Source organism: Penicillium angulare (genome assembly GCF_028827245.1).
Source record: "Penicillium angulare strain IBT 27051 chromosome Unknown utg000003l_segment0_segment0, whole genome shotgun sequence".
In the NCBI taxonomy this organism is placed as follows: Eukaryota; Fungi; Ascomycota; class Eurotiomycetes; order Eurotiales; family Aspergillaceae; genus Penicillium; species Penicillium angulare.
The window spans coordinates 4854095-4881310 of record NW_026623162.1 but is presented as its reverse complement, the minus strand read 5'-3'; the positions used below and the strand labels follow the sequence as shown (position 1 = coordinate 4881310).

Sequence of the window (27216 nt, the reverse complement as noted above, 5' to 3'; positions counted from 1 at the left end):
AGTTCCTAAAGAATCTAGGACCTAAGTATTTAGATACAATTAATAGAGTAATTACTTACCTTTACTATATATAATTATATATAATTACCTACTATCCCCGATAATCTAATAAAATCAAAGTTATTTCCTTCTTTACTAATACCTCCTTTACCGATAATCTAGACTAGAAGAGCTTAAAAAGATATATATATATAATTTTTAGGGGACCAGTTAAATAGAGAGCTAGAAAGTAATATATAGTCATAACTAGTATAATTAAAGCCAAACTCCTTATTATCTCTAAGGGTATAAAGACAATATAGATATAGAAATATCTCTTTATAGCTATTAAATTTGATCCTAATTACCTACTATCGATTAAATATAATAATTAATAGATAGTTAGATTACTTACGAAAGAGCAGCCTTAGCTATATATAAAGTTACAATATATAGATATTTATTACTATTAGCTTCACCAGGAAGTATAGGTAGAAAATATTATTATTCAATAAACAAGAATAAATAAGATAATCACAGACGGCCTCACTAAGCTCCTACCATATCAGAAACACACCAATTTTGTCCGTCAGCTTAGAATTGAGGACATTAAGGACCTACTAGATTAATTAGTCCAACCTAAATAGAAGCGAATAGAGGATACTGTATACGCTAGAGGGGTATATCAAACTCCGTAGGAGAAGATTACTACCTTTCCTATTACAGATTGATGATTCAGCGCGGGCTTAGATCCTATATTACTGTTTTTGTATGTAAAGCGCACGTAAGCGTACATATAGACTATACAACTAGCCTATACGAATCAGGCAAGATCGCTCAACTTGATCGAGCACCTAGATAGAAGAACCCTCTCTGAATAGTATCGAGTTATACTAGTTCATACGCGTTCGCCCCTATCCGACAGAAAAAGGTTGCCACAGCGCTTGAGTACCGAAACAGCCCACTTGAGCTTGCCCCTGGACCAATGAGAGGCTACTGCACCTTGGTAGAGGGACACTGTGGCGATGTGGCGGTGCAAACCGGGGAAATTAAAACGTGGCGGTGCATAGTTGATCCTGATAGTGGCGTTATCTAAGCGCCCAGACCGCGTTGTTCATAAGAGCTACCCCTCCCTAGACTTGGCTGGATCCTGTGATCTTTTTCAATTATATCGATCGAGTTTTTCTGCATATTACATATCCCTGATTCCTCGTGTGAGAAACTCTACTGCCTACCCGGAACAGTCAGTCCAGTGACAGAGTTCCGACGTCATCATTCCCTTATCCGCGTTATCACTATCACTATCACTATCAAGACCTTGATTGCGGGCACAGGCATCTATCTCTTCGCAACCACCAACACCATGTCGGGCACACTACTCTACAGTGTCAACAATATCCAAGCCTTTCACATTCAAGATGGCGAAGAACAAGAGTTGACCCCGTCTGGAGCTCAGACTCTCTCCCTTCTCATGGTCCCAACCTCTACTGTACCTCAACAAGATGCATCTGTGCCACCATACGCTCCAGGTGCGGGCACAGTGACTCCCGAGGAAGATTTCTACCTTCACCTTTGTCTTCCACCAGAGCTGGATCTAGCCTTACCTGCGACTACTCAGATCTTCCACCAACCGCCTAATAGCTATCTCATTCCCCGCTGGGATCTAGCTGAGGGTGCTTTTCTGCGCATTCAGTTCCCTGGAGTTGGATCCGGACCAAATGACGTAACTCAAGATGATATCGATACTTTCGAAACTATTCTCGCGCAATGCACTGCGTTCCATGAACGTGCTGCGTCCGCTCCTCAGAAGTCCGATGGGAAGTCCAAGGGATACGCAGCATACAACCCGGCAGACTATGCGCCGGGCGAGGGATACGTTTCATCTGGAGGTCCTTCAGATATGCATGGTAGAATTGTGCTGGTAGATGAAGAAGACGGTAGCGTCATGGGTGAACTGGGTGATGCCTACGATGTTGTCGAGGATCCAGACGTCAAACCAGGATCTAAAAGTAAGTTATGACAACCCCTTGACCCATGATACACTCTGGACACGTTATACTAACCATTTATTGGTATAGGACCCGTCAACATTGAACTCCCCAGCGAGGGAGAAGGAAACCGCGTCAACGTCAGCAACGTTTCCGAAGAATACCTCGCCATGTCCCGACACCCCGCATACAAAAAGTCAACCATTGTCCAGACATCCGCTACAGCATCTCGTCTGATAGTCGCCACATCGACATCACTCGCGAACGCCCTAACCAGCGGCGCAGAGAGCTTCACCAAGAAAACAAAGCCGAACCAGAAGCCACTTACCTTCTCCGACACCACGCACGCTCGTCTCCGCAAAGTCGGAACCTTCTCCACCGGAGCCGCAGACTTCTCCTCCCGCACGCTAGGTCAAGTAGAGCGAGTCGCCCAGAATCTAGGAGCTTCGCTCGCCCGCAACAATAACAACAACAACACCCCCAAGACCAAAGGATTCGACAAACACAACCCACCACCAGACTACAAGCCCGGTGTTCTGAACAAGTCAATGATCGCCTTTTCCACATTGGCAGATGGTATCCAAGAAGGAGCAAAAAGTATCCTTCTCACGGGTACATCTGCCACCAGCACAATGATCGGACATAAGTACGGTGCCGAAGCCGGAGATGTAGCCCACAATTTAACTGGCGGCGTTAAAAATGTCGGGCTAGTGTATATCGATGCTACAGGTGTTAGTCGCCGTGCGCTTCTCAAGTCCGTCGCTAAGGGCATGGTTGTTGGACGAATGCGTGATGGGAAGCAGGTTGTTGTTGGTGGCGGGGATGGAGGCGAGATGGATCCTAATGCAAATGCAACTGCAAATGCGGGAACATCTGGATCTAGTTCGCGAGAGCAAGGAAATCCTACACCGCCACCTGCATATGGTGCTCAGGGGACGACTTCGCTGGGTGGCACGCCTATGACGATGTCTGGGGGTAAGCGGTGATAAGTGATAGAATCATCATATCATATCAAGATATCACGAAAACTAGGCGCTTTCTTGCAGGCAATTTTTGAATTGGTGAATTACGAGTGGCTTTTCATTATTTCTTTTCTTATCGAGCAGGCATTTTATCTTGATTCGATTCTGTAGATATTCAAGTTCCATTGAGCAATCCAGTCACATCCAGAATCCATAATCCTTCTCCACCAAAACAAGAATCAATAAGCCCTATCCAATGGAGGTATCAATTCTGCTCCACTCCACTATGCTATGTAGACGCCATCAACCAAAAAAACGCATAGTACACATGCAGCCGCCCGATCCCCTCAATTAGCCAAATCAAGAATTCGCCGACAATAGAATTCAATCCCGTTGCTCTAAAAGTCAAAGTCAAAGCCAAAGCCATTATACATTCATCCAGCCCAAGAAGTATAATCGTGACCGTGCGTCACAGATCCAGGAAGGGGGGAAGCAATGGGGTGTCGATTGGCTGAGAGAGGCGGGTGAGGTGCCAACGCATCAATTTGACAGTTGGCTCACTGATAGCCAATGAGGCTTATCAAGGGTTAACACACCGCCACTCAATATCATGATATAGTGAGAATTGAGCAAGAAGTTCAAGTTATTCAAGTTGCAATATATCATACTGTCCATAAAGTAACCGCTTAACATGTAGAAAAGTGGTGTGTCCCTTTGCACCACTAGAACAGACAGATTGAAGCAGGGAGACGGATACTGATACAAACCTCGATACTAGCCGTATGATAGATGTTGCGCTGCCGTGCCGTTGGTGTAAAAAAAGTGGATATAAGTGGATCCGAATAAAACTCCAGTAGCGCGCGGACCTCCATCCAGGGACGGATAGACTCCGTACTCCGTACTTACAGACTCGAGCACGAATGTCATCATATCATTAAATTACCCGTCCAATAATTAGTTAGCACTACACTTATTAATAATCTATCCACAGACCCAGGTTAACGAGGTTGTATTAGATATCCATGATACAGAGATCTGGTACAAACCATGGGACCGGGAATGAACCATTGGGTGCTGTGGGGGGTTTCCAGGGATCGAGACGGGTGTACGATCCAGCGAACTTGAAAAGGGGAAATCGAATCGCACAGCATGTATCTAAATGCATGGACCACCGTACAAAACGTTAGAGGGGCTGGAGATCGAGATCCCGAGGTAAATACATACAGGATGACAAGGTTGTTTATTTCGGTCTTAGTTGGTTCATGATCTTCGCCAGGGGTCTGTCTGCTGGAGAGAAAGAAGAAAGGAAAAGAAAGTTTAATATATGAGCTCAAACCTTGGAAGCTTGGGTTGTATGAACTTGAAGTCGAGCTTCGTCGGAGATGATGGCGGCAGCAGCTTGTCAATCGGGCTGGAACGGGCTGCATATCATAATGTTGACGATCTTGTATCGGGAAGCGCTTGATTTTATTTTTCTTAGGTCTGTGGTGGTGTGGTTCTGTTGTGGTGCTGGTAGTCCTGGTGCTGGTGGCTAATGAGGATCGTCGCAGCTAGGCTGGGAACCCACTTTTCCACAATGCGAAACAACCGGTTGTCAGCTTTTGTGCCCCTTTTTGTTATTGGCGCGGTGATGATTTCTGATGATGATCTGAAACGGCGGTCTTCATCCCACTAACTAATAATAACCAGACCAGTCAGTTACTTAGTGGACTATACTATACCCTACATTTGGGCATACAGTAGAACTGCATGTGGTATTCTTTGATTATGCCCCTTTCTCTGCATTTCTTCATATTTCTTTGATATTTCTGTTTGACTATTCCAAATTGAGAATATGAACATAACATTAACCTGATTCCTGACTCCATCCAGAGCACGGCCCACGATCAGCCCTCGGGCCTCACTCCCGTTTCGTTCTATCACAGGCCAGCAGCAAGGGAGGGTTACGCGATTATAGCTTGTGGCTATTCAATAATGGTATACATACAGCAGATGGAGTCTTTCATCAGACTAGTTCAATGTTATGTATATTATTTGTGTATTTCCACGGTTCAGTCGAGGAATAGTGCTGATGCATCCGGGATCGGGCCAAAACGAGGATTGAGATGATATCGATGATATACTAGACAGATGACGAGATACTAGTTATAGAGTAATTAGAATATACTGATGGAGATATTCACTGTATTATATATAATTTTTCATAATTTTTCAGTAATGTAACTGTCTATTGTCTGCAATATATGCTTGCTTCTTCCATGTTAAGCTGACTCTGACTCCGATTCTGACTAGAGTAGACGAGTAGACCCGCCTTCCCCCAGACTAACGGACTAACCAAGTTCAGAGCAGACTTAGACTTGAACTTGCCCGTCTCCTCCTCTCCCTCCCTCTTCTCCCCTTCAGCTGGATTTACAGTGGGCTGGTTTCTTTCTTTTCTTTGATTCTTTCTTTTCTATTTTGTTTTGTTCGAGACGGATTTCCCCAGGTTTTATCAAAGGACAACCCTCGACTCTTCCAATCTTCATCTCCCCCTATCCATCTCTCTCTCGGACCTCGCGCCCCCTGTTTACCTCTACCCGCCCCTCAATCAACTTCAAATCATGTTCAGTTGGCACCATTGAAGAGCCTTGTCTTGCTACTTCATTCTCCCCTGAGACATTGCGCCTGTGATTGCCCCCTGGACAAAATAAACGTGCATCTCGTCCCCGTGGGTAAAGAGGGGACTTCGAAGTACTGCAGTGCAGGTATATTCCACCTTTCTCTTTCTCTTTCTCCTTTTGTCTCATCTGCATTTTATGGTTGTGATTATTATTCTTGTCCGAATTTGTACCTGGTCGCATTCAACGGAGCTCCCCTTTCCAACCGGGGGGTGCTTCGTGTAATAGTGCGTGTTGTGTGCTTTGTTGGGCGCGATCATATCATTACCCGTGGACCGTGACATTCCATTCCTCCCTTTTCCCCCTCCACAATTCCCCCCATTCCTCCGATCGAATCTGCTGTCAGTTCGGCCCTATCCAGGATAGAGTTGCACATTTTTCTTGATTGCCGATAACGAATTGCATGTGGAGAATTCTCATTTACTGACGCGCATGTTCCACGTTTCCAGTTGTGAGGCTGAAGGTCGACACTCAGTGAGTGCGACCGATCGCCCAACCCCCTGATTCTTAACCAATCACCCTCGGGAGGGCTTGGTGACTTGGGCGCATCGATTGTCGTCCATCGATTTCCATCTCAATTTCAGAGCTCACAATTGAGCTTGGGGGGAAATTGGTAATCCGCTGAACAGTCGCGAATAGCTTGTGATTGTACTCGAAAGGTACGTCAGGTCCCAAAGTCGTGCAGAAACCCCCGAGTCCCCCCCCTCGCAAACCAGCCTCCCCCTCTCTTCCACCCCCCTGCCACCAAAGGAAGTCTACGGAGTCTTCGGCTCGACCCAATTTGCTGATCGCGTTTCACAGTCCCCTCTCTGAGGCTGGTCTGGGATCAGCTTCTATCGGCTATGAGCACCTCACATCAGCCGGCTCTGCCAGTATCCGCCCATGCGCCCGTTTCGACCCACACGGCTCCATCTACTGTCCCGAAGAATGCACGCCAGTACCCCGACATGCTAGGCTCACCTCCAGTCCCTCCGCCGAGGACTTCTTCCAACAAACACAGCAGCCGCAGTCCAAACGGTTCCTCGAGAGAAAAGGAGGGAAGCTCGCGCGGGAAAAGCCGATCCGATCGGAAAGAAAATCGCGACAGGCCGCGCGAAGACCGGAATGGAAAATCTCGATCACGACGAGCAGATCCCATGGCAGAGACACCAAGAGAAGACGAACATTCACAAGCGGCTTTGTCCGGCATGGCTCCAACGGATTGGAATGAGGAGGATCCTTCTGGACAAGGTCTGGTGAAAGAGCCCAGTGCAGTAATTAACTCTGTCATGGTCAGCGATCCTGTCGTCGACCGGGAAAGAGAGCAGGTGCGTCAAGCTGGCGCATCACCTGCAGCAGCTGCAGGTGACACAGCCCTTCCTGTTGGGAACGACAGCGCCGAAGACGGAGGACACAGTGGACAACAAAAACAACAACAACAACAACAACAACGCAGTCGCCATGATTACCACAATGGAAACACCGTTAAACGAAAGGAAACCACATTCGGAACATACATTCTGGGTCAAACACTCGGCGAGGGCGAGTTCGGTAAGGTCAAGTTAGGATGGAAGCGAGACGGCAGCATCCAGGTCGCGATCAAACTCATTCGACGAGACTCCTTGGGGGGCAACCCTACACGCTTACCAAAGATCTATCGCGAGATTGCAATTTTGCGAGAACTAGCTCACCCTAACATTGTCCGTCTTCACGAGATGGTCGAAACCGACCGCCACATCGGTATCATCATGGAGTACGCATCAGGTGGTGAACTTTTCGACCATATCCTCACAAACCGCTACCTCAAAGATAATTCTGCACGCCGATTATTTGCACAGCTGGTTTCAGGCGTTGGCTATTTACACAAAAAGGGAATTTTGCATCGTGACCTGAAATTAGAGAACTTGTTACTGGATCGAAACCGCAACATCATCATTACCGATTTTGGTTTTGCCAATACCTTCAATCCAATTGATCAACTGGAGGAGGAGATTGAATATAATCTGACCAACAAAGAATATGTGAAGAGGAAGCGGCTCGACAGGACTGGTCCCGACGGCATGCGTCGTGGTGATTTGATGCAGACTAGCTGTGGAAGTCCGTGTTATGCAGCACCCGAATTGGTTGTTAGCGATTCCCTTTATACAGGACGAAAAGTAGATGTATGGAGTTGTGGTGTAATTCTGGTATGTTTGAAACTGGCATTGAGCCGAGTCACGCAGTTTGTCTTTGTTATTAAGGTGTTGATCTAACCTCGAATTTCCCTTTAGTACGCTATGTTGGCCGGTTACCTTCCATTCGACGATGACCCCGCAAACCCCGATGGCGATAATATCAACCTCCTCTACAAATACATTGTTACAACACCTCTTACCTTCCCTGAATATGTGACCCCCCACGCTCGCGATCTATTGAGACGAATCCTAGTACCCGACCCTCGCAAACGAGCTGATCTCTTCGAAGTGGCTCGCCACAGTTGGCTCAGCGAATATTCCCACATTGTATCGCATATTACTAGCAGCACAACCAATGTCGCAGATATCGCCAACTCTACTGTCCCGACTGAAACTCCAAATGAAGCCCCAACTCTGGCTCGAAGTGCCTCTGTTCGGGAGCCACCGAAGACTTCCCAGGGCAATGTTCCCGCTGTTGGTGGTCTGAGCCATCATGCTGGAGATATATCCCAGGGCTCACCGAGTGAGAAATCAAAGACTTCTCGCGATGCTAAGCGTCGAACCGTGCAAGTTGAATATGTCGCCCCTCAATCGCAGACCACACGCGGTGAATTCCAATCAGAACCCTCCTCTGGCTCACATGCTAGAGCTGCGCCGGTTCAAAACGAGCTGCCCATTGCAGATAAGCCTCCTAAGCCACCAGCCAAGGAGCCTATTGAGAAGCCGCCTATCAATTATGATAAGCCATTGCCTACTCATTTCCCGAGGTCTACTTCGGATTATGTTGCAGCTACTGGAACGCATTCATCAATACCCGCCCCAACAGCTCCCGTCTCGGCACGCCCTCAAACCGGCGGATCAATGGCATCTTTCACCACTGGCCGACTACCCTCTCGTGGGCAGCCGGTGGCGCCCACGGTTACTGCAACCAATACTGAAGGTCGCTTAGCTCAACCGAAGAGTAGACAGTTCGCATTCCCTCAGAACCCCGCACAGTCATCGAGCACTTCAATTGGCCGTCCCAGCACTCAACAATTGCCATCCGCATTCAACCCAACACCACGCCAGGAGCCTCCAGTCAAGGGGCACAAACGCTCCAGCACTGTCTCCAGCATTGGCGAGAAGCTTTTTGGACGCACTGCCTCTATCATGGGTGGCCGTAATTCGCAAAGTGCTGTATCTCGGGGTGCACGACAAAGCAAACGCGGCCCTCCTCCAAGCAGTATGAAGGAGCCCTTCCCTCGCGAAGATTCTCGTGTATCAATGGATTCGCGGCGGTCAATGCAGTACTCACACAACCGGAAAGCAAGCGAAGCTGGAGAAGGCCGACCTCGTCGATTCTCTCTCCTTCCACCTTCGTTTTCCTTGCGAACCTTTTCAAGTGGTCGAGCTCAGACACCTGACGAGGCATCGCAAGCCCCACGTCCGGTGGACCCTCGCACTCAACAACGCCCAGCTACTGGACCAATGCCCAACCGCTCTCGTGCGACCAGCTATGGTACACAAGATGCTATGGGTATGGTAAATGAGGGACCTAGTGATGAGGTTCACGAGAGCTCAAAACCCACCGACCCAGAGCAACTCAGTTACGAAGCTCATATTGATCAGCAATTCGCCGAGCTCGGATCTCGATTTGATCAGACACAAGACTCATTTGCCAACTTTTCCTCTGAGCACGTCTACCAACAACAACCAGATGAACATTATTCTGGCAACAACTACACCTACGCGTCAAAGCCCAACTACTATGACGACTACAACAGCACGTACGATAGTATTCCCCGGCAATCAATGCAAGCCGGTCGACCTGGGCGTGGACCAAGTGTCCTTCAGAAAAACAACCGCAAGTTTGCTGATGCCTACGAGTATGAGCGGGATTTATCCCATCATTCAGGCAGTTCCGGTGCAGCTCGAAAGGTCATGGACTTTTTCCGTCGTCGCGCCAAGTCCCGTGCTGGTGATGGCCAATAATGAATGGCCCTTGTAGCTTGCCTCGATTCTCAGTGCCTTCTTCCCCTCCTCTTCAAAAGAAGCAGCGAGGTTGTTTGGGAAACCATGTGATACCCTGCTTTTGTTTCCCCCTCTTGCGTGCATGAAGCGAAATTCCTCTTCATCCAGTGGGTGTTTGATTAATTATCTAGCATGTTCATTTCCTTTGTCAGAATACATTTTTTTTTCTTCTCTTTTCCTTTTCCCCCTCTTTTCCCTTAATGTCCTTTGTCGTTTTCTTCTCCCTTTTCTTTTTCTTTTCTTTTCCTTACCTTGTTGTCTTCTATTTCCCGTGATTCACCTTTCCTTCTCCTGTTATTATTATACTCTGACTGTAAAGTGGGACCTACGTTCGTGTTCAGAGTAATCATCCTTTATCTGTTCTGTTTCAGCACTATCATCGCATACCTGATCTTTGATTCGATTCTGATTCTGATCCTATCTCCATTTGTGCCTTCCCTTACTTCTAATCTTCTGTTCTATGCGGGAGGTCGTCTTGGACGGTAATTGAATTGTGATAACAGTCCACTGTCTCTGCCTGGTATTTCTTTTATCTCTCCATCTCTTTTATAGTGGTATTTCCTATTTCCTATATCCTATCTTTTATCTTTTATATTCTGGCTACGAGTCGAGTCGAGTTGAGTCGAGTTGTCAAGGATGATTTGACTACTTTTGGGTCGGGTAGTCTTAGTATTTTTTGACCGTGACCTGGACACTTGATTGCAGTGATGGTGTATATTTTGGGAATGTAAATTAGGTATCTTTCTGACGCTTAGTGGTCGTATGAGTATGGCTAGGTGTAGATATTATAATACAGTTAATATCCAGAGAGTTATTAAAACATCATTTACATAGCATAATGACCTCGCGATCTGGAATTCAAAATATTATAGCTTATTCGAGTCCATAAGACCCGGAGCTCCGTGGATTTATCTATATATGCCACTATACTATCTCTTCAACAACCACCTATTAAGATTTTTTAAATTCCAAGTTTGTGAATAACTCAAATGCTCAACAGTAACCAGCCAGCCCCCTAGAAGATTCAATCCCAGAGGGCTTCAGAGCCGAAGGTATAATACAGTTGGTCAATAGAACGTAGCCCCGAAGCAATTCTTTACTCAGTGGTTGTCATGATAGCACGTTTAGCAATATTATACTGGCAATGAAGATGCTATTGGCTACTAGGCCTTGGATTTTCTTTGTTTTCTCATTCTCGATACTGTGATCCTTCTGTGGATGCATGACAAACAGGGCTCGCTGTAATCCGGTTTGTACGCCATAGTGTACCACTCAAAATGATCGAGTTGCGCTTCCACGACTAAATAAAAGGCTGAAAGAATACAGGCGGCAGGCCGTTAATGGCCTCAATATCTGGCATTCTTTTCTAACCTGGGAATCAATTGTATCGCGTTCCGGAAATTGATCTTATCTCTCAATTCGGGACTCATTTCATAACCCTCCAAATCCTCTAAGAATGCCGGATAGGCGGTAACCGGGGCATAGGGAAAGTCACTCTGGTCATTCGCATTAGTAATTGCACTCAAGAAAATACTATCCAAGCTGAATACTCACCCCATAAAGAATATGATCATGCGGTATCATTTTCAGCGCCAAACCCAGCACGGATGGCGTTGACGACAGCGCCAAGTCAAAGTGGAAGCTGCGGAAGTCATCCATAACTTGCGAATAGGTCGTGCCCATGCGGTGCGAGACCGCAAAGTCTGGAGCCTTGCGCATCGGTGTTGCCACCCGCGTCACTAGGTATGGAAGGGCACCACCTGCATGTGATAGAATGACCTTGCAGTTTGGGTATTTACGACGCGTACCCTGTATGATCATATCCATGGCAGCTCGGGTTGTCTCATGCGGGTAGTCGATAGCAGGCTGTGGGAGCAGTGGGTTCACCGGGGTCGTGTCCGCGGGGTGTGTAGGATGTACGAAAATAACACATTTGCGGCGATTAAGCTCGGCCCAGACCGGTTCCAGTGAAGCATGTCCGAGATACACATTACCAGGGCCGTAGCGAGTGAAAACTGTAATGCCATCTGCATGCAGTGTGTCTAAAGAATACGCAATTTCGGCAAGTGCAGCTTTCGTATCGAGGAGACTCGGAAGCGAGGCGAAAAAGCCAAAGGCTCTAGGCTCTTTGTCACGCAGTTCCGCGCCGTATTCGTTTAGTTTCCGCGCCATGTCAACCGATTCTTGACCTTGCAGGATACAGGCTCCCGGGGCTGTGACAGAGAGAATAGAGGTTTGCACGCCGAGACGTTTCATAAGCAGCTTTGACCTCAAGGGCGTCCACGATGGGGTTGGCCAGCCGCTTGGGTCCCCTACATCACATCAGCCGAGTCACTCCGAATGGTAGGGGTATTCACCTCCTGCTTTTTCAACTGCTATAGGCCCAATCTGTTAGCACGTGCGCAATCATGACTTTATATCCGAGAGACTACCTTTACTATAAAATGATGGGACATAATGATGATGTGTGTCGATCTTGTTGGTTGGAGGTGCAGATATCCAACCCAACACCTTATCCTGAAGCCAGTCAGCCGCCTCGTCAGCCATATCGTGAATGTTGGCTTTTTGAAACTGCCAGATGATTGATAAAGCTAAAATTGTGAAAAGGAGGCCCAGCATAATGAAACTGTGGGTCAACGGTCCCGTCGAATATTTCCCCGGTTTTATATATACGTTTCCGGGATGGTTCCGATGTCGTGAAAGCTCACGTCACTGTATCACAACTGATCCTGATAAATCGAAACACCCGGAATGGACCCGAATTTGAATGGTTATTTTAAGCAATATATTTACCAACGTAGATCTCATGAAAATGCATTGGCTTAATTGAAATCCGATCAACGTCTTTACTGCCATGGCTTTCTCAGTTCACTCTGAACTCGGCTACTACGCCGCCGTTCACCCGGTCGCCGCCACCTTGGTTGCAATCGCCTTATGCCTGGGAACAACGTTCCTGCCAATCCAGGAGATATTCACGCCGGCTGGCAAGCGTCGTGCACCAGCATGAAAGACATGGCGCCTCCCCCCAGGCCCGAAAGGGATTCCTATATTTGGAAGTCTCTTGGACTTAGAGTCCGCGCGAAATGATCCGGACTACAAGATGGTGGGTGCTATGTCTCATTTTGTTTCTGAAAGTTCTAGCTGATTGATATAGCATCGTGAACTCGCTGGCTATGGTGAAATGACCACCGTCCACCTCGGATCTAAGACCTGGATTTTTCTCAACAACAAGCGGGTTGTGGCGGAAATTATCGCAAAAAGAGGTTCATTTACAAACGGTCGGTCGCCTATGCCTGTTGCCAGCGGCATTGTCAGCCGCCGCGGCCGTTCATTGCTTCTTCCGCCTTCCGGGTGGACCGAAAAGCGCCGTGTCATGCATTCTCTGCTTAGTGATACGGCACTCAAGCAATACGCTGGCTGGCAGGAGCTTGAGAGCACCCAGCTTCTTGCCGAGTACCTACATAACCCAAAATTATGGTATAGAAACCACTATCGGTACGCAAATTCGGTGGTACATCGGATTGCACTTGGTGAACGGCTGGCCAAGACAGGCAAGGAGTTAGCCGAGTTGCAAGATGTGGTGACGTGCTTTGTTGGGAGTATCGGGTCAAGCCTTGTGGACTGGTTTCCAGAGCTGGATTCGCTGCCAAAGTTCCTACATGTATGGCGCAAGCACTGGGAGAAAGTTGGCAATTGGAACTACGAGGTATATCGGTCATGGTGGGATCCAGTACGCAGGCAGATCGACGCAGGAATCGCACCACCATCATTTGTTCGTGACGTTCTCCTAGAAAAGAACACCAAGTTCACTGGTGACGACCAAGAAACCATGTATGTCGCAATGCAGTTGATCGAGGCCGGCAGTGATACTACCCACGAGGCCTTGAATATCTTCGTTATGTCAGCTCTATGCCGTCCAGATGTTTATCAGAAGGCGCGCGAGGAAGTCGACAAGATATGCGCACCTGTTAGCGATACCCTTCGGCTACCAGGTATCATGGATCTAGAACAGATGCCGTACATCTGTGCCCTTATCAAGGAGGTTCTCCGATGGAGGCCAATTTTCCCCTTCACGCCGGACCATGTGTTGACAACAGACATGGAATTTGAAGGCTAACATTTCCAGCCTGGTGTGGGCTTCGTCATAAACGGCATTCTGGTATGTAATGACTGCGAGGACCCGGATACCTTCAAACCAGAGAGGTGGCTCAATGGTAATGAGACGGACGTAGCGCATGATCTCTGGCAGTTTGGAGGTGGACGCCGCATTTGTTATGGATACCGGCTAGCCCAGAGAGGGCTTTCCATCAACATTGCCCGACTGGTGATGTGCTATGCTTATTCGACGGTACGTTTGGGTTGTGCTTCATGGTTTATAGACTAAGTTTTAACGAAACTAGACTGGTCCTTACAATTCCCGCCACCTCAATCACCATAGCACTGACGAGCCCTTCCCGGTCAAAGTGACAATTAGGAGCGAAGAACATGAAAAGCTAATTACCGAGGAGGCAACACGCGCGGGTGTTCTAGAGGCGGCAGTCGGATCGAACGAAGTATGAGATTGATATTTACGAACATTTAATATTCTTTTGTCATAAGAATGTGTCCCCTTGGAAATTTGCAGAGTAAAAGTTCACTTTGTGATGAACCGAGCCATCTGTACCGGTATTGACTTTTTATCAAAAAGCCCATGGGTAGCCCACTGCAAGACTTGTTTTCTCTGAAGTACTCTGTCACCTGTACCATATTTTCCCTCTATAGAAAATAGACCAATAGAACCATGTTGTCCTGAAGGTAGCCGAAAAGACCTGATAGAAGAGGAAGAGAAAAGAGAAGCAAGTCTATCTACATGGCCTATCCTGAAAGCCTCGGGTAACATTCAGACACCCTGACAAGCAGGTATATGGTGGCCGGGATTATGAAACCGAGAAACCGAGATAGTATTAAACCTGTGATGTACATTTGATAACGTTTGTAGCTAACCCAGGCATCTACCTATCGCGTCGGAAACAATTCTGCTGCTGTTTTACCTCGGAACGCAGCCGAAGTAGTTGAAAACAGACTCTGTCGTCATATTTTTGCTGGGGTAAGGATTGAAATTAACGTATGTCAAACTCACTCTATTTCCAAACCCGGTCCATCAATATGTAGCTTTGTTCTCTACTTGCCGCTGCAAACACATTGCGTGTTCTTCGTCTCCTCCCTCCGAGCATAAGCCGCCGATATTGAGTTCTCGTCATCGATATTGGACTTTTATCCACGCCACAGCTCAGCAGGTGCAGAACCAAAGTGGAGCATTTGTCGGGTTCATCCCTATAGCCGGTCCAGATTCATGATCGTCTTTCACCCCTGAAAGAACCCGGATCATGTCCGACAACTGTTCACAACCGTACCCCAGGAATGCACAAGGCATGTTAAGAGCAAATATAGTCATGTATACCGTGCCAGTTGAAACCTCGGTACAACCTTTTCCTTTTCTATAATGGTCTTGTGGTTCAAATATTGAAACCAATAACCCGCGCATCCCAGAAATCACCTCGAATACAGTTTTGTCATCTGACACGACAGTATCCCAACTCTTTTCTTTTGCCCATGATGACGCATAATTCTGACCCGGTTCAGGCTTCATATAGCCAGATTGCTTATATCGGCACTGGCCTAAGTGCGATTGCCCTTGGGGCGACACTCAAGCGATGGTATGATATGGATGATGTGCATTTCTTTGAGCGGCATAGAGACTGCGGAGAGACTTGGCATATCAGTTCATACCCTGCTGAATATAAATTCTGTTCCCGTATGTGCGGCATTTTTAGGGCTTACCACCATCCAAGGATGTGGCTGCGATGTTCCGAATGCGCTCTACATCTTCTCATTCGCTTTGAGCTCTCGATGGACCAAGCTCATGCCTTCGAACAAAGAGATCAAATCTTACCATGACAACGTGGTGCACCAATACGGCCTTCGCGATAAAATGACCTTTTCCACCGAGGTCCAAGAATCTGTTTGGCGTGAAGACGCCTCCCGGTGGTTCATGAAGTTACGCAATGTGATAACAGGTGAAGTGACTTACCACGAAGCTCAGATACTTTTTGCAGCCACTGAGCAACTTGTGGAGCCTAAGGCTTGTGATATTCCTGGAGCTCAGTCATTCAACGGCTCCCTATTCAACTCCGCAAAATGGGATCATAGTGTGAATTTGGAGGGCAAGAATGTGGTTGTCATTGGGAATGTATGTGAGTGCCCGCCCTACCTCTGGTGGAAACCGGGAATACTGACAAGTTAGGCACTGCTGCCCAGATCGTGCCAGCCATCGTGGAACGTACCAAGAGCTTGACCCAGATCGTCCGGAGCAAGCACTGGGTGTTTCCAGCTCCTAAATCTACGTACCCAAGAGTTTTGCAGTGGGTTTTCACCTATGTCCCGCTAGCTATGCGCCTCCACCGTTTTCACATCTTTTTAATCGCCGAAAAGGACTTCCGACTATTTCCAATGACTAAGTCTGCAGCTAGACTTCGTGAAAAGCACCGACAGAAGGTCGAGAAGTATATGCGAGAAACTGCTCCAACCAAATACCACGACACTCTTATTCCAGACTTTGATGTGGGATGCAAGCGGCGAATTTTTGATGGCGGGTACCTCAAATCACTTCACAACGATAAGCTAAATCTCACCCAAAAGAAAATCACCGAAATCCTACCGGATGGTATCAATACAACGAATGGATTCTATCCTGCTGACGTAATTGTGCTGGCGACCGGATTCCTCACGAACACATTTCTGCCATATACTCAGATTCGGGGCTCGGAGGGTACTGTCACAGAACATTGGGATCGGTATGATGGCCCAGGAGCCTACAACTGCTCGGCGATGAGTGGATTCCCAAATTTCTTCCTGTCACTCGGACCAAATGCCGCAACAGGGCATACATCTGCATTGATGGCGGCTGAAAAGTAAGTCACGATGGCAATGAGCAAACTGGGTCCTCCCAGGATAATTAATTCGATTAGCTCTGTGAACTACGCTCTTCGGGTTCTTAGACCCGTCTTGAATGGCGAGGCTGCTTCGATAAACCTGAAGCAGGAAGCCGAAGATAGTTATATCTACCGAGTTCAAGAAACTCCTCGAAACCGTGTTTGGAATGCAGGATGTGCTTCGGTACGAAAGATATCCACACCAAAAAAATACCGTTTGTTGCTAACAAGTTACAGTGGTACCTGAATGAGAAAAAGTGGAATGCAATGGCATACCCTTGGACGCAGGCACATTTCTGGTGGCGCAGCTTATTCCCCACTTGGTCGGATTGGACATCAAAAGTAAGTCCAGATGACTATCTATTCCCCAGATCTTTGCTGACTTGATCAGTTGATTCAAAAGCCTGGTAGTCGAAGAGTAGGCCTGAAATTTGCGATGGTGTGGATTCTGGCGGTTGGCGTTGCTATTACTACTCATTCTCAGAGCCCACTGTTCTGGTCAACCGCTTGGGGTAGATTGCTTCAAGTAATTGGTTTAAGTGTTTAGAGCCACTCTAATATTCTATGGGAGCTAAACACTACAAATATATTGGCTGTGTCATAATTGTTGTTGCTTGCTTTGCACCGGTTCATGAGATCCATATTTGGTTGAATAACTGTGCCCTATTAACTTTAACTAACACCCATAATCCATTCCATTAAAAAAAAAGAAAAAAAAAAAAAATAAACAATGTATACATTTGATAGATTTAATAAGGGACTGGAAGTCGTCATGAGCAACTATACTAGGGAGTCTATCAATTGCCCTGAATTGCTGACACTTGGAAAACCCTTGGATTTGTTAGAGATCACCTGGCCTTTGTATGGGTCAGCGTTTGGTGTGAGAAGCTTATCTCCTCACTTGCTCCTGTTTCCTTGCTTGCAGCTCGGTATGGAACGTAGCTGCCGTTTTCTTCTCATCTTTCCAGCTTTAAGACGCTGTCAGAATTCAGCCAAAGCGCATGTCTGGGATCCATATTAACCAAAATCACAATGCCCATTCATAAATACCTAGTACTGCGTGACTGACACTTTGACTGAAGAACGCTCATGCATTTACAATTCAAACCATGATCGCAGAGGCAAAGCTCATACCGTGATTTCTATCTCGCTCTCCATTAAATGACTGATAAGATCCGCTCTGGAACCCCTGAGGACATATCCCGGTTTATACGGGCGATTCAAAAGTTCCCCGAGAGATAAAGAGGCAATCGATTACCTTGTTGGGCACTGGTGGGATAGTGATCTGCTTGACTCCTTGACGGCATAGAGGCTCACAGTCCTGAGCATCATCTTGCAGCTAGGGATAAAAAATAGAGATCTTGAATATATAAAGTCCCCGACAATAAAGTGAAAGGGTTTTGACGCTTGGCTAATTGATGCTTAAAATGATACGAAAACTACCACCACAAGGACCAATAGATACCATTTCATGCAGCGTAAGTGATCTCACGGTACCTACATTATCGTCAATCAAGGCACGTTCCCTCGAACAAAATCTCCCAATATTATCGATGTGTGACCAGAATTTCTCTGTATTTCAAATCAAATCTCCTTTGCGATGTAATAAATATCTATATTAAGAGCCCCAGTTGATTCTTTGTGAACAGAGCCCTTTCTCATCATGTCTGCAGATAATGCATTCAAGCGTTAGCTAGATGCGTGTTTCCTCGGGGGCCGCCCCAAAATTGGAGAAAATTATAAGATCCCGGCTCATTTTATTGATATTAATAATTTTATCAGGTAGGGAACCGTTCTTAAAGTGAACTTCACATATACTTCCGAGGTCATATTGCTGGCACTAGCTCCCTTATTCTGGTGTAAATCTGAGACCTAATGAGATGGTAATATGGGTAGTTACGAATTGCATTTTTCTATGTAGAGTAGAGTGCCTATTCATGCTCAAACTACTCACCTGGTAACTTATTTGGGCCCAGTCAATGAGCTCCTAAGCCAGGAATATGCTGGACGAACAGCTGTAAACATTGCTGCATTTATTTCAGGCACTCAAACGCGCGACAGCTTTGCAACAACCATACACAACTGAGCTTTGCCATTATCCACGTCGATACAAAACACGAGCGGACGAAGCCGAAGTGCTCGTCACAACTACTACCCGTGGAGTCAAAACATTCTCTTCGCCATATCTCTCCACCATCCATATCTAGCAACCACTGAGCGGGAATTCGTTTGACATACAACATTGGATATGCTTACCTGCTCTGCGGTCCATCCAGAGTCGACGCTACGGACGAAGTCATGAATGAAAGCTTTCTCGACGGTCCCCTTTGCATCTTCATCTTGCTGTTTGATGGGAATCGCCTTAGATAAAAAAGACTCCTTGTATGATCCAGCGCCCTTAATCTGAATTTCCAGGAGCGGCTGTAATCGTCCATCCGAGTTTCTTTTGCCGGCGATATAACGGCCACGAATGCAGACGCGGCCGAAGAGTGTGTCATTTTGCTCGAACATAGTCCAGTCCAGTGGACGATACTCTGTTACTCCTTTCAATCCACCCTTCAAGGCAGGCTCAAGAGTCAAGAAAGTAGTATTGTCTGCATCAGAGTCCTGAGTGATCTTCAGGGTGCTTGTCGAGATCGAAATGGCTCTGCTAGCTACCCAACCAATTCCTTGCTGGTCGCTATTTAGATTTGACAGGCTTCAGATATCGGAACTCCAGAAGGATCTACTATTTTGAGAACTTCATCCAGACCGGTTGAGCAGGTCTTATCCTATTCTGCGTTTGTGTAATCAGCGGGATGAGATTTAGGTTAGAATCCGGGATCGCATAGCATGCGAGGTAAATCTACCATGATCCAGTTGCCGCTTAGATTGTGTGAATTTACCTCGTCCGGGGAAGTCATATTCCGACAATTGCGATTCTCTGGGAGGTCAACGAACAAAGACTAAACGCGGAAATTAAAGAGTCCCGTTCGACCGGCAATGCAGCAGAGATGCACTCGTAGAGGGGGATGCCGAGACGATCTTATATCATATATTTCCTGATACTGTCTACTTGTGCAGGTAAATATCAGCACTTCGGAACTTTCCAGACGCCAGTGCGAGGGGATCCTTGGCTCCTTGTGCGAGCAACCTGCCAGTCGGGTACCTCCCGGCTTGAACCCGGAACAGTTCCGAAACCGCATTACTCAAGAAGTGAGAAAGAAAATTACAAATCACATTCACTTTTTGTCAGACCCTTGTCTTGAGCACGACCACTTACTTATTTGTTCGCGCTTGTTTATAAAGTAAACAGCACAGGAAATTTCTGTACCTCTTAAAGTGGCTCTTCAAATCCTTAGAAACAGCGTGCAAGGTGGATATGGCGGAAAGTCAAATCGCGCTGTTCCGTGATCATCCATTTATTCGACTTTTTGTTGCTTCGGAATGCTGGGAGCCTTTTTTGGAAAGAGATAAGTGCTTGCCCTGTTCTGTGCGAACAGGGTGTGCTCATGGGTGGACCGATTTTGCTATTGTACATAGAGGCATGCCGGTCACTCAGCTCGCCATGCGGGATGGTATACAAGAGTAAGATGACACATCAAGCAGCTCATATTTGCTCATTTTTGTGTTTGGTATTTTGTTGTGAGAATCTGGAGTCACCGACCTTAGTTACCAGGAAGTATGGTAATGTTGAAATGCAGATCTGTCTACCCTATGTGCACACTCTACATTGCAAGCTTCAAAACCACGTGGAATCCTTGATTGTCAATGAGGCCTTATACTATAGACACCTAAAAAACCATACTGACGTTGACTGCGCACAAAAAGTTTCAGTCTAGCTTTTTTTGGCAGCTGTCCTTTGGAGAAGAACTTAGAGAAAGTTCTTCGACGAAAGGCCGCCTGTCATAGTAAAGTAAGAGCTGATGACACTGCGTTTCATTGCACAGGCGAGCCCAGCGCAATTCAAATCATCGATCTCATGATACAGATATATTGGACAGCTATCAAGAAGCAGCTTGTGCTGTGGTCAGGTCCATTCTCCCTGAGTAAAAAGCCCAAGCTGAAGATCAACTTACGTAGACAATCGTCTCCCGCGACCGCTGCTCAAAAAGGGAAGAAAAGAAGAGAGGTTTTTATCGCAAAATGAATACTCTAGAAGATAATACAAAGAGTGTGAACACTAATTGGAAAAACAAAAAATAAACAAAAAATGGAGCAGTGGCGACTCGAACGCCAGACCTCTCGCAATTCAGTTGCAAAGCGAGCGCTACTACCAACTGAGCTACAGCCCCAATCGATATTGAATTATGTAATACCCGCCATTAACGTAATTCCCGGTCGGGCTGTACACCCGGCCGAGCTGTACACCCCAACCCATTAGAAAAATTTAAATCGATATATATTGGCCAACATATATTAATTTAGCTAAATAACGCGATTTATACATCGATTGATCTTATGGCCAATATTCCCACATCCACTACACCGAGGCGGAGCCCTTTTGGCTGGCTGACCTGGCTGAATAGGCGTTTTGCCCTGTGTATTCGAATCCACCGGAGTAGCTTCATCTAGTAAATTTAGCTGCGTAGCTAGTTGTAGGCCCTCTTCGACCGTTAGGCCAGTATCACAGGGTATCTGCCTATTTGATCGATTGCGTTTTTGGCGTTTTTTCTCATTGGCTGTACGTAAATTTGCGTTTTCCTGTGCGAGTAACGCTGTGTTGTGTAGCGATATATAGTGACCTTTGATAATTTGATCTAACATAGTCTTCGATGGGCTTGGTGGGCTATTTGACCGTTGTTTTAATAGATCTTTCATCATAGAAGCTTGTTTTTGTAGTTGAATGACAGTTCTCGGCGTTTTTGGTGTAAATTGGCTAGATCTGCTGCTTGGTCGGCTTCCTGGGGGTGTTGGTGTTCGTAGAGAGATATTAAGCTTCGAAAGCACTCTTTCTGGATCAATAGGCACTAGGCCAGCAGCTATAAAGCTATTTTGAATAATAATTGGCTTTTTGAACACTTCCAGTCTTGCGCGTTGGTAGTCATCCAGAAAATCAAACTTATCAATGTGGTTATAGCCTACACGCGCAAGATCACTTATAAAGCGACCGTATGCGCGTTTAAGCACTGCGAAACATCCAACATCAAGCGGTTGTAATAAATGCGAAGAATGCGCAGGCATACAAAGTGGTATAATATTGTTTTCTGCGCAGATTTGGTCAAATTTAGCCGTAAGATGGCTACCATGGCCATCAAGAATCAATAGCCGAAACCGGCCATGTACGCGCGAATTTGTACATGGGATGAATAGTTTCTGTAGCCAACGTAGGCCAATTTCATCGGTAGTCCAGCCATTATTTGAGACCTCAAATCGCCAGTCTTTTGGTAGATTATCAAACCAACCAGCCATAGCAACTTGGCCTTTAAAAACTATACATGGCGGTAGCGAATAGCCATCTGCACAAATAGTTTCAATAGCAGTAACCCATTCGCGGTTTCCTGGTTGTAATATAGCTCTCCGACCGTAGTATCCAGCCCGCGTAACCACTTTCTGTGTTGAAATAAGACCCATTGCAAACCCTGTCTCATCGAAGTTGTAGATATCCTCCATTTGGATACCGTTATCGTCAATAGCACGTTGTACGGTCGCAAACCACTCTCGTAGCGATTTAGGATCTTCGTTTAATGCGCGTTGATAGTCGTAACGCCTAGAGAAGCGTGATCGAATCTCTTCGCGTCGATTTATGAAGCTTGATGGCCAATTTTTACCAACTGTTGGTGGAGGGTAGCTACCACGCGCAGCTAGTAGTATATTAGCCATCTCTCGTACAGTAGCTGGCCTAGGCGCTGCTCCACGCGTATCCATAGAGATTATCCATTCAACAAGTGAATCCTCTTCTAATTGTGTCAGTTTATGGCCATTTGGACGTATATCGACGCGTGATTGTACACCATTGACGCGCGTAGCCAGCGTTGTATGGGGGATATCGTATAGCTTTGCTGCTGCGCGGAGAGAGTTGATACGGCCATCTTTGATATCTTTAACGGCTAATAAGATCCTACCCTCTTTTCCGGCAGAATTTCGAGACGATTGGGCGCGAATTGGTGGCATAGTGGCTGGTTAAAGTTGGTATATTGGTAGGAAGATGTGATTTTTGATGGGGTGTACAGCTCGGCCGGGTGTACAGCCCGACCGGGAATTACGTTAAGTAGCGTAACTGGTAAGCGAATTGCCATTGAGCAAGCTGCCACCAGGAAAACCCATGAATTTCAAAATGCTTTATTTCATCTGAAACGCCAATACAAATACAAAGAAACTATTCAGTAGGTTTTTTACACTGGTTTCTTTTATCTCCTACTCCAAAGCAGTTAGTGTAGCGCGGGGGGGCTACGGGGTAGCATGCGTCGTTTCTGAGGGTCCTGCTAGCGCTCGTTCTGCTACTTTATGTGGAAGTTGAATGTTGATTCAAATGTTCCTGCGGGGAAGTCGGAGTCGCCGAGTCAGAGCCCATGATGCCTTTGCCCCAGTGTACTACACAGGGGTAATTTCTTGTTTCAACAGGCAATAGCTCGTTTTTTTATATCTTTCGTCGATTTGTAGTCGAAACTGACAAGGCGATGGAGGGCCATATCTCCATTTTTTTCTGGTTGAAGGGGATCTGCTCCATTTTCCAGAAGAAATTCAATGAACTCAATACGTCCGCCACGCAACGCATAGTGAAGAGCCGTCTCGTTGTTGTTGTGAGTCTGGTGTACAAGGCCTGGGCTAGTAGCCACAGTACCCTGGAGAGCCTCTCTGAAGAGGCGTGCATGGTTCAAGTTTCTGGAGTGATCGTTGACGACGTGATGCAGGATCGTTCTTCCCTTGTTGTCTTGGGCCATGACATTGGCGCCACGTTTGATCATTTCTGACAAGGGGTCTATGGTGTTCACCTTTTGATTTGTGTTTCCGATGAAGTTGCCTTGCCTGTGAGCTTTGGATGCGGCTAGGATCAGCGTGCAGCCATTTTCGTCTCGGCGCTCAAGGTCTAAGGGCGGCAGATTGAAAATTGGATCAACAATGTGGCCACCACTTAGAAGTTCGTGCATTAAGGTCGCGGATGTGGCTGGGAAGACCTTGGGCTCCTTCTCGCTGCTCCAATTCCTGACCTGGTATTTTTGTTGCTGAAAGGTAGAATATGGATCCGCTCCATGTTTCAAAAGAACTTCCATCAGTTGCTTCCTCATATTAATGTTTTCCTTGAAGTTCTCGCATGCAGCTGTGAATAACAATGGCAAGGCTCCGACCCCGACAGTTGTGAAACTTCCCAATGGATTAGTGCGGGAGCTTTCGTTTGGAAGCGGTTGATTCACTATTGAGCTTCCACTCTGAGAAAGAAGAGTCTCCAGTAAATCTACCTTCTTAAGTTTCAGAGTAGAGAGAAAAGCGGTTGGGCTAATTTCGGCACCATGTGTAAGCAAGAGTTTGGTCATATCCATATTGTCCCCCACGATTGAAAGACAAGTGTTGCTCTCAGTGTCAACAGCATTAACATACGCTCCAGCTCTTATGAGAATTTCGGAAGCTTCTTTAGAAAATGGGTGATGAGATTTGAGCGCAGCGATGAGAGGTGTCTGGCCTTCTCTATTGCGAATATTGATATCCGCACCCATTCGGATTAAATATGGAAGAGCTTCGTTCACGTGCCACCAGAATCTCCCAATAGAAAGGTCATGCAAAACTCCATCGCAAATTGTCGGGCGATATCTTCGATCGCGATAGATACGCTGCGTCCGCTTCGCATTGACGTTGACCCCAAAGTCTTCAACGATTAATTTCAGAACGTCCATGTTTGGAAGTTGTCGTTCACATGCAGAGATCACTAGTGGTATACGGCATTTTAGGTCATCTTCGTTTGGATTCGTGGTCCAGCCAAAACCATCAAGCTGTGCTGCTGTCTCTTTAGTACACACGGAGTCAAGGATGTCCACGAATCCACATCGAGCAAGCATATTCAGCGAAGTATGTCCGTTATAATCAGGGACATGAAGGCTTTCCCTTCCCCCTGATAGATTCTCAAACAGATCGTAGTATCTCAAAGCTAGAGCCTTTTCAGCCGAGCGATGTCGTAGAGACGTAGCATGATGCGGGCCTCCCTTTTGTTCTTTGCCTTCTTCCGCTTTCGCGTTTGTCTCCAGTGTCTCTTTGAGTGCTTTCCGGTAGTTCTTTGCAATCAGCATTTTCAACTTCTTATCGGGATATTGCATCTCATGGCGCGACCCAATATAGATCACACGGGGTTTGGGAGGCCGATCTGGCAAGGGTGGAAGACAAGAGTATGTCCATATTCGGGCTGTGCCGCATATCTCCACGCATACTTCAGAGATTCTTCGCCGCTCTCCAGATCAACCCCATGCTTGACAAGCAAGTTAATGATCTGGGTCAATCGTGTTGTATCATGCTCTGATTTAATCATTCCAAAAGGAGGCGCCGTGTCATCGTCAGCTCGGTCGAAAAATGGACGCGTATCATCCTTCAGTGTTAGACCTGTTGCATTGAGACCAATTTCTGATAGCTGCCGACGTGGGTTTGATGATGGCATATGGCGATCCCAAAGCAAGGCTTCCTTTTCACACTCCCCACACATTGTCAGTGGAGAGTGTTTGTGGATGTCAAGAACATCAAGGGCTGCTCCAGCCTCAAGTAGGGATTTGACAGTTTCGGGACGGCCGGACCGGCATGCATAATGAAGTGCAGTTCGTCCGTCTTCATCTTGCGTGTTAACAAAGTTAAAGCAAGTTTCCGCGGAAAGAGAGTTGGCTCGGGAGAGTATCATATCGATGATTCCGGACTGACGTGCACGCGTGGCAAGATGAAGGACTGTCATCTTATCATTTGTGGCTGCGCCAATGTCCGCTCCAACGTTGAAAAGTTTGTAAACAAATGTCTCGGAAATTGTAGCCGCGATATGCAGCGGTTGGATGCCCTCGTGATCCCTAACCGTTGGAAATTTGCTCTGTTCGAGGATATAGTCAAAGACTTGGTCACATGATTCTCTACCTGTTTCCACGGGCAAGTATCTTGAACAAACAAGGTGTAAGACGGTTTGACCTCGGTGATTGCGTTGGTTCATGCCCATACCCATTCCCACCAATTGTTTCAATACTTCTCGCCTTCCATTCAATGACTTATCAGTCACGACTTCATGAAGCGGTGTGTTACCATTGTGATCTGAGACTAGAGGATCAAGTCCTAGGCTTTTGAGAAGCGAGAGTCTTTCTGTACAGTCAAGCGCGCAATGCCACAACGTACGGCCTTTGTAGTCACGGGTGTCCAGGCGTGCTCCCGCCCCAGCTAAGTGGCCTAGAATTTTTGATTTACCATGCATACGTTTGCCCAACTGTGTAAAAAGAACCGATTGGCCCATGTTGTTGCATACTTCAAGATCTCCTCCAGCTTGAAGAATAATTTTGATTATTTCCTGGCTGAGACTATCCCTGGCTTGATGCAACGGTGTGTTTCCCGCTGCGTTCTTAGAATTCGGATTGGCGCCTGCAGCCAGCCACTAATTAATAACCCCAGGTTGGATAGCCCAACGCCGCAAGGCCAGGTGGAGTGGTCCGTCTCCTTTCAAATCCGTAAGATTCACATCGGGCTTGTAAGCTAAGGACTTGATAATTTCTGTATCATCAGTCTTATTCTCTGCAAGGCGACAGAGTAATGGCGTCATTCCATCCTTTTCTCTGGCTTTATTAATATCCACCTTTTCATTCTTTAAGACCAGAGACACCGCTTCGCTCTCGAAAGATGATAAAAGATGGAGGACTGTATCTCCGTCGTCATCTTCCATGGTAGGATCCGCTCCTGCATCTAGCAAAGGCTTCATCCATCCGATCGATGACTGGAACGCGTAATGTAAGGCTGTGAAGCCTTTGGAGTCCTTGGCATGAACGTCAGCACCAGCCTGTAGAAGAGCCTTTACACACTCGGTGGCTTCACTGCGCGCTTTCTCTCCGTAGACAGAGTTTTTACACAGAGCATGAAGTGCTGTATATCCTCTATCGTTGGAAAAAGCTGTTTGATTTTGTAGGTTGGCCGTGGAAGGGTCAGAGCTGAGAATAAATCCTCTATATGCTTTAACAGTTTCGTAGACCACGGTTGAATCAGCACCAGCCTTGATCAATACTTGGATTGTACTGAGATCGGCGCTCTTGCAAGCCAGCAGCAGCGCAGTGTCGCCTTGCACCTTGGCGTTGACATCGATTCCAGGTTGTCGTATTATCAACTCCACAATGCTCGATCTTCCCTTCTCAGCCGCCCAATGCAGTGCTCGGTACATGTCTTCCGGGTTGTTCAAGCATGGAAGAAACTCCACAACGCTCCAGATGACCTGCATGACACGCATACATCAAGGGGGTATGGCCTAAGGTACTGGGCCCAACACTCCCAACGCAACACCCACCTGCAACTCGAATAGGTGTGTCGCTTTTTGTCTTGGGTGTCAATGGACTGACTCCAGCAGCAATCAAGGACTT

General features: G+C 46.8%; 7 protein-coding genes across 7 annotated transcripts; 4 read left to right on the top strand and 3 right to left on the bottom strand.

Moving 5' to 3' along the window:
* Positions 1-1342: 1342 nt before the first annotated feature.
* Positions 1343-2953, top strand: N7478_003850 (senescence-associated domain-containing protein; the record flags this gene model as incomplete). Its single annotated transcript, XM_056920064.1, has 2 exons — positions 1343-1988; positions 2058-2953. The coding sequence occupies 2 exons, from the start codon at positions 1343-1345 to the stop codon at positions 2951-2953; spliced, it is 1542 nt and encodes a 513-aa protein (XP_056783222.1).
* A 3475-nt stretch (positions 2954-6428) lies between these two features.
* N7478_003849 (putative serine/threonine protein kinase (Kin4)) lies at positions 6429-9710 on the top strand (the record flags this gene model as incomplete). The annotated part of the gene is made up of 2 exons (XM_056920063.1): positions 6429-7751; positions 7836-9710. The coding sequence occupies 2 exons, from the start codon at positions 6429-6431 to the stop codon at positions 9708-9710; spliced, it is 3198 nt and encodes a 1065-aa protein (XP_056783221.1).
* Positions 9711-11095: 1385 nt separating this feature from the next.
* On the bottom strand, positions 11096-12296 carry N7478_003848 (amidohydrolase family protein; the record flags this gene model as incomplete). Its single annotated transcript, XM_056920062.1, has 3 exons — positions 11096-11245; positions 11304-12061; positions 12182-12296. The coding sequence occupies 3 exons, from the start codon at positions 12294-12296 to the stop codon at positions 11096-11098; spliced, it is 1023 nt and encodes a 340-aa protein (XP_056783220.1).
* A 634-nt stretch (positions 12297-12930) lies between these two features.
* On the top strand, positions 12931-14308 carry N7478_003847 (uncharacterized protein; the record flags this gene model as incomplete). Its single annotated transcript, XM_056920061.1, has 3 exons — positions 12931-13833; positions 13876-14097; positions 14150-14308. 3 exons carry the CDS (start codon positions 12931-12933, stop codon positions 14306-14308), a joined length of 1284 nt encoding a protein of 427 aa, XP_056783219.1.
* A 1036-nt stretch (positions 14309-15344) lies between these two features.
* On the top strand, positions 15345-17267 carry N7478_003846 (flavin-containing monooxygenase; the record flags this gene model as incomplete). The annotated part of the gene is made up of 6 exons (XM_056920060.1): positions 15345-15543; positions 15581-15982; positions 16033-16699; positions 16757-16904; positions 16958-17062; positions 17112-17267. 6 exons carry the CDS (start codon positions 15345-15347, stop codon positions 17265-17267), a joined length of 1677 nt encoding a protein of 558 aa, XP_056783218.1.
* A 1548-nt stretch (positions 17268-18815) lies between these two features.
* On the bottom strand, positions 18816-19231 carry N7478_003845 (uncharacterized protein; the record flags this gene model as incomplete). The annotated part of the gene is made up of 2 exons (XM_056920059.1): positions 18816-18923; positions 18977-19231. The coding sequence occupies 2 exons, from the start codon at positions 19229-19231 to the stop codon at positions 18816-18818; spliced, it is 363 nt and encodes a 120-aa protein (XP_056783217.1).
* Positions 19232-23256: 4025 nt separating this feature from the next.
* Positions 23257-27086, bottom strand: N7478_003844 (ankyrin repeat domain-containing protein; the record flags this gene model as incomplete). Its single annotated transcript, XM_056920058.1, has 3 exons — positions 23257-24906; positions 24978-25697; positions 26259-27086. 3 exons carry the CDS (start codon positions 27084-27086, stop codon positions 23257-23259), a joined length of 3198 nt encoding a protein of 1065 aa, XP_056783216.1.
* Between the last annotated feature and the right edge of the window lie 130 nt (positions 27087-27216).